This window comes from Benincasa hispida, chromosome 8, assembly GCF_027475165.1.
Source record: "Benincasa hispida cultivar pf3 chromosome 8, pf3_genome.v1.1, whole genome shotgun sequence".
In the NCBI taxonomy this organism is placed as follows: domain Eukaryota; kingdom Viridiplantae; phylum Streptophyta; class Magnoliopsida; order Cucurbitales; family Cucurbitaceae; genus Benincasa; species Benincasa hispida.
In genome coordinates, this window is record NC_143485.1 from 59,045,434 (window position 1) to 59,053,231 (window position 7,798).

Sequence of the window (7,798 nt, forward strand, 5' to 3'; positions counted from 1 at the left end):
ACCACAATAAGTTGACAAATAAAAAGATTGACCCTTTCTCCATCTTGTCCAAGCTTGGTCAAAATGCCTACAAGATTGATCTTCCCCCCTCCATGCCCATCAGTCTCATCTTCAACGTCTCAACTCTTTCTCACTTTCATACTCTAGATGCACTTTCCTTGGTTGCTTAAACTTTGGACAAGTTTTCTTTTCAGTGGAGAGGTTTGATGTAGGAACATTCTTTGTTTGTAGCCATTCTTGCTTGTTCTTAGCCCTTCTTGGCTTTCTTGCATTTCTTTTGGGTTTAGGTTGTTTAGTTCTTGGGTTTAACCTTTGTTTTTGGTGGTTTTTGTCTTTCTTATGGCTAGTGGCCCCACAACTAAAAAATAACAATTTCATATCTTATTAACTCCTTACGCTATGGGCCCCACCACTACGCAAATCCCCAAACTTCATAACTCCACTCCTTGTCCCCAAACGCCCTCTAAAGGTTTAGTTAAGCTTTTCATCTTTTTTACTGCTTGTTTAACGGCCTAATGCATTTGTTAACTGCCTTCATATCTATAAATATGAAGGAACTTAGTCTTTTTAGACTACTAATGAATTGAGGTATTTTTTCGAACCCCTTGTGTATATTCAAAGGAACGACAGTATTCGTCATAAGTCATCCTTGGATAGTTTTGTGGAGAATACTCTTTGTACTGCCTTCAATCAGCATAAAGAGTAAAAGCGCAATTAAAAAAGGTACTAAATGAAAAAATCACAATATCGACAAGCTTTTCAAAATTAGAGGCCAGAAAACAATACCGGCTTCATTGGATGATTCGACATTCTGTAACCGAGGCTGTCCTAACAAATTTGGACTCCGTTCAGTAGATGGTGCATTACCAATTGGCATACTGTCGGAATTGCTAGCATTGTGAATATGGCTTTTAACATTGTCCTGAAAACCCAATCTTTTCTGACTCGCCGCCTCTGTCTTCCCCCCACTAGAAGACCCCGACCATGTTGAACCTGAATTCGAGCCTGAGCTTCCATCACCGCAATTTCTGGAAAGATTGCTCGAACCCAAGGAGCCCTTATCACCTTTGAAACCCAAAAAGCTCTCCTGCGGCAACGGGCCTGATCTTGTCTTTATCCTATTCAGTCCAAGGGATGATGCCAGAATAGGTGAAACCGATGAAGCCACGTCCTTCACATCGGCCGACTTCTTGGCCTTCGGTCCCAAGTTCAAGCCGGATATTGAGTCAGACTTCGAGGGCGTCTCGATCGGCAATGGAGCTTGACTGTCTTTTCGTTTCCAATCCTTGCTCCGGGAAGCATCTTTCAGAACGGTACCTCTGAAGCTGCTGCTGCTGGGATTAGAAATCTGGGGTTCATCTTTGGCGGCTGATTTGTTCTTCTTCTTGTCGGATCTGATGGGCGAATTGGAACCAAGGAACCGGGGACTGGATCCATCAGGGCTGGAAGAATCGGACTTCTTCGAGGACGAGAAAAACCTGCCTTTGAATACCATAGCAACCGCGTTCCTAGTGTTAACTGCGGTATGGAGGAAGTGTTCAAAATCGGTGCAGTCCCTAGCATAGAGATAGACACAGCTCGCTCAGAGTGACATTGAAGACTATGATGCAACTAGAAATAGAAAATTTGGAGAAGTTTGAAAACAGAGAGACGAAAGTAAACGTTTGGACTAGACTTTAGGTGGAACGACATCGAACGCGGGGAACGCAGCCTCATTATTGATGAATTGGGTTGTGTTGAGTTGATCCAACTCAATTGTTAATTTTTCAATATAAGGGTCTTTGTTTAGTATAGAATTTGAAAAATAAAAAAATCAATAAAAATAAATTTGTATTTCATGTTTTTAAATACGTGTTTGGTAGCAAAATTTAGAAATTGGATTATAATTTAAACAATTACAAATTAGTTGTAGTTACCCACTAAATATTAGTGGTCAATAAACTATTATTAATTTATTTATTAACGTATTTTATGTTTAAAAAAATTGTAAAATTATTATTTTGTAATATTATATGATTTATAGAATAAATATGTCCCCATAGTTTGGAAGAAGTTGAAATTCAAATATTATGGTTAATTAGAAATTATCCCCTGTGGTTTGATAAAAGTTTCATAAATAGTCCCTATAGTGTGGCTATTTAAGAGGACTTTACAACTTAAAAACACTATATATATGAAGTTATATCAAACCATAGAAATTAAAATCTAAATTTTAAAATCATATGAGCTAACTTTTTAACTTTATCTAAATCATAGAGGACCAAATTTAAAATTTAACCTAATTTATAATAGGTTACATAATAAATATTTTAATTTTTTAAAAATTTAATTGAGTTTATAACATGATGTCTTATATTTATAAATATTTTTATTTTTATTTGATATAATTATGCATTTTTCAAATTATGGATGTAATGAAAACATAAAATAATGTTGTTTTCAGAATTTGCACGGTTTGTATCACAGAATTCGAAAACAGTTTTCAAAAATAGAATTCAAGTTATCTATCAAACACATATTCACTAAACTCAATGAATCTGAAAACATAAAACAGAATCTGGATTGAGACGCTAAATAATCTTTTATTAAAAACAAATCTAACCCAACTCAACCATGAAACATTTGTGTTAGGTTGATTCGCGTTATTCAGGTCATTTATTGAAATTTTTATTTTAAAATGAGGTAGAATACTAATATGTAAAAATTTGATTTAATTATTTTCATATATTGAATTAATAATAAAACTCAAATTCAATCGATTTAACAAACTTTTTTCAAAGTACTAAAAAACTATTTTTAGGAGTTGTTGAAGAATAAATTATCCAAAAAAAAAATAAAATTAAATAAAACCATGTCTATATGATTGTACAAGTAAAAAAAATATACATTTAAAAGTTAATATATAATAAGTTCAGGTTGGTTTTGATTATTTTAGTGACCCATGAACCAACTCAACTCATAAAAAAAAGTTGTTTTAAAAAAAAAAAACACATTTTTATTTAAACACTCTTGATAAAAACTAATTAAAATACACTTGAAAAGCTAGGTTGAATGGTTGTCCAAACACTATGATTTCTTCCAAAATGACTTATTTTTTAAATTAAATAATTGAAAATGTATTTCAAGTACACACTTAGTTTAGGATAAACACTTGAAAACAATTTTTAGAAAAATGGTTTTTGAGTGTTTAATGGTTAATTTCTTTCTATTTGTATAATTCTTAAAGTTATCAAAATGCCCTCAAAAGTCATCTATCTCACTTCCTTTATGTTGTCGTGGCTACCACTACCCCTCCATCGCCCATCTCCCACCAATCTTAATTTAAAAAATTCTTAATTTGATTAAAACCTCATGAATGGCAACATGAGCACAATTGGCTTGAATGTGCATTATCAACTTTAAAGTATGAGGATCGATCCCCTACCTCCCATATCATTTTAAAAAAAATAAAAAAAAAATTAAGAGATATTTTCGATTCCAACTCATAGTGGTCTATAATAGCCCACTCAATAGTCGGGGTGCAAAGAAAATGGGTGGTTGCTTAAATGGCAATTAAGCCCAAAACAATAGCATCTGTAGCACAATAATTAAACAAAATTGTAGATATAGCACAAAAATATACCAGAATATTGAAAGAGTCCAAAAAGTCCCATGATTTTTGCTCACTAGTTTTCGTGCGCCTATTTATTTTTTCTCAATTTGAAAGTTATCATTGATAGCTTCTATCATCAACTATATCATTGAAGCTTCTATTAATTGAAATCAATTTTGAAATATTAATACTCAAGATTGTCAATGGCTATAAATGATAGACTTCTATAATTGGTTATTAACTTTGAAAGAAAATCGTCAACTTTTAAAGATCAAGCTATATTGTTAGTATGGAAAATTATTAGTGGTTATCACTGATAGACTTTCATCAATGACTATCAACTTTAAAAATCTAACTCAAAGTTATTAGTGACTATTGTTGATTCTTCTATCATGGTTATCACTGATGTTTCTAAGTGGTTATTGAATTCGAGAGAACTATGTACTTTGAAAGAGTAACACTTAAGGCTATCAGTGATAGCTATTAGTGGCTAACGATGATTCCCTAATACATTTTTATCGATGACTATCAATTTTGAAAGACTAACATTTAAAAACTATTAGTTGCTATTACTAATGGACTTCTATTAGTGGTTATCAACTTTGATTAGCTATTCATGGTTATCAGCTAAGTTATTGAGGTTCAAACAATGTTCTCCATTAATGTGTCATCTCATATTGGTTTCTTTCTTTATGATTATGATTGATCATAAATCTTTGATTATCAATAGTTATCAACGGCTATCAACTTTCAAAGATTAACACTTAAAGCTTTAATTGAGAAATCTATCAGTGACTTTGCCAATAGACTTTTATCACACGCTATTAGCTTTGAAAGATTAACCCTTAAAATTATTAGTGATGGAAGCCTATCAATGACTATCAATTTTGAAATATTAAAACTTCAAGTTATAAGTGATAGAAAGTTATCACTTCGTGTAAATTTGTGCATACAAAGCATAAACTGCTTATTTATTATAATAATTAACATGTATTGTATATATACTTTTTTTGTCACGATATATTAGATAGTATCAGTGATAAATTCTTATCAATGATAGAAGTTTATCATTGATAGACTCCTTTTATAGATATCATCGCCATCACCAATGTCTACCTAAGTTTTATCACTGATATCACTAATACACGGATATCATAAATATCTACCTAAGTTTTATCACCGATATCATAAACACACGGATATCATCAATATCTACCAAAGTTATATCATTGATACATAAATGTTACTTATATCTACCTAAGTTATATCACCAATATCATCGATTTAAACGCTAAAAATTACAAAATTCATATTTTAACATTTTAAATAGGGCTCCAACGAACTCTTTTCTAACATTTAAAGATATGAGTGATAGTCAGTGAATTCTTCAAATAATAGACTTAGCATGTCGGTGATATCACATGTTATCACCGAGAAGGACTAATGGCTTATAGAGAGCAGCTACAGAATGCGCAGAAAGACTTCCAATGGTGGCAAAAACTCTAAGGGGTCATTTGGTTGGAGGGAAATGAGGGTGGGAATGGGAATAGGTTTACAAAGTCCATGTTTGGTTGGTGGGATTTGTTTATTTACCTTAGAAAAGACAATTCCTAGGTATCTTTTACCCACACAAATGAAGGAAGCGCATACCCATTGAGAAGTGTGGGTTTTCATTTATTCTTCCATTTCCTACCACGATTTTCCTTCCTTCTAGTAGTGAAATTGTATAGCATTTTGTTACTCAGCGATCATATAGCATTTGATAAGCAAACGTGTAGCATTTGGTAGGCGATCATATAGCATTTGATAGGCGATCGTATAGCATTTTGTTACTCAGCGATCGTGTAGCATTTGGTAAGCGATCGTCTAACATTTGGTAGGCGATCGTATAGCATTGGGTAGGCGATCGTATAGATTTTGCTACTCAAGATCATGTAGCATTTGGTAAGCGATCGTGTAGCATTTGGTAAGCGATCGTATAGCATTGGGTAGGCGATCATATAACATTTTATTACTCAGCGATCGTGTAGCCGAGCTCAGCGATCGTGTAGCATTTGGTAAGCGATCGTATAACATTTGGTAGGCGATCGTATAGCATTGGGTAGGCGATCGTATAGATTTTGCTACTCAAGATCATGTAGCATTTGGTAAGCGATCGTGTAGCATTTGGTAAGCGATCGTATAGCATTGGGTAGGCGATCATATAACATTTTATTACTCAGCGATCGTGTAGCCGAGCTCAGCGATCGTGTAGCATTTGGTAAGCGATCGTATAACATTTGGTAGGCGATCGTATAGCATTGGGTAGGCGATCGTATAGATTTTGCTACTCAAGATCATGTAGCATTTGGTAAGCGATCGTGTAGCATTTGGTAAGCGATCGTATAGCATTGGGTAGGCGATCATATAACATTTTATTACTCAGCGATCGTGTAGCCGAGCTCAGCGATCGTGTAGCATTTGGTAAGCGATCGTATAACATTTGGTAGACGATCTTATAGCATTGGGTAGACGATCGTATAACATTTTGTTACTCAGTGATCGTGTAGATAATTTAAGCGATCATATAATATTTTGTAAACGATCGTGTAGCGGAGCTTAGCGATCATGTAGATAATTTAAGCAATAGTATAGTATTTGTAAATAATCGTGTAGCGGAGCTCAGCGATCGTGTAGATAATTTAAGCAATCGTATTATTACGAAAACGATAATTAAAGAACACAAAAAAGGGAATGTAGAGATAGAGAAGATCGACACACAAATATATGTGGTTCACTACGAATTCTGAATAGTTTTCGGGGGCGTTGCCCCTGGTAAGCGAGACCCCCCTACTTGGTTGTTCGAAGCGCCAACAAACAGATTCAAGGTATTTCAACAAATACTTGATAGGGACAATCTCAATTTTTTTTAATTCCCACATACTATTTCTAGACATTGTTTTCCCATGCACAACCAAACATAGTCATCCTTGATTTCCAGTAATTTTATTCCCATACATCCTTAATTCCTGGGCATTGAGAAAACCTCAATCCAAACGGCCCCTAAGGTCCTATTTATAGTGACCTAGGGCAAAATTAATTTGCCTTAATTAACAAAAAATAATTTTCATATAAAATATTAAAATAATAATATATATATATATATATATTATCTTATTCAATTATCAAATTCTATATCATATATTTCCTTAATTGAATTTCATTCAAATTAAATACATATAATAATAATGTGTCTTAATACACTAATAATTTAATTTGATATTTAATATATCAAATACAATAAATATTTTTTCCTATTTAATATATCAATTATATTAAATTTAATTTGAATACTTTAAATTTTCTCCCAACTAAATTGAACCCTAATTGTTCGTACGACCTAGCAATAGGACCTTATAGACCTATAGATTACAAGCTCAAATGATTCAAAATTAATTAATTAAACTCTTTAATTAATCAATTCTCATTCATTTGACTATAGGTCACTTCACATTATAGACCTATAGCTGCAATCTTATGCATTGTAAGATAAGTTGTGTCCATGAATATAATCATTACAAACCAATTCGATTTTCACGAGTTGTTCATAATTACCGCTAGGTCAAATGTCTGTTTTACTCCTTAATTACATCTTGCACCTAAAATACCACTTATCTGTTAATGAACAATATGTTTATGATCAAATCATAAACCAAGTTCCTCTTGGACCAATAAGGTCTCACTGTTCAAGTCTTGAAATCAACACTTAAGAGAACTACTCATCTACTTACCCTATGTATGAATGAGTGAATTCCATCTTTATGAACTTATCTTCCTACCTCCCTATCTGGTCAAGTCTACAAAATGCTAAGCTTATTGAATCGGCTACTTGGGTCATTCTCACCCATGAAAATCAAAGGACGAGCCTTCATAGGTAGGTGTTCATAACTCACTCAAGATTTAGATCCAGGTGCATATGATAATCCTATGAAATATTAACCTATTCAATGAACAGATTGATAAAAAGAGATTAAATATTTCATGGTTCAGTCTTATACAAACTCTTTGTATAAGATACCCCCACGAACATGTCTTTATATGAACGATTTGGATCAAATGGTTTGTAACAATTACAAAGTGGGTCGTATCCATAGTGCCACTAATATAAGCCACTCACCTTACACTATAGATCCTTTAGGTTATATCTTGAACACGATCTACTCATAT

General features: G+C 33.1%; 1 protein-coding gene across 1 annotated transcript in view; it reads right to left on the reverse strand.

Annotated features, from left to right (window-relative positions):
* Positions 1-1,760, reverse strand: part of LOC120082744 (putative serine/threonine protein kinase IREH1) — a 64,665-nt gene extending 62,905 nt beyond the window's left edge. Inside the window, exon 1 of the mRNA XM_039038029.2 lies at positions 787-1,760. Within this exon, the coding sequence (XP_038893957.1) occupies positions 787-1,495 (709 nt within the window). The 5' untranslated portion in view covers positions 1,496-1,760. The remainder of the gene's footprint in view (positions 1-786) is intronic.
* Between the last annotated feature and the right edge of the window lie 6,038 nt (positions 1,761-7,798).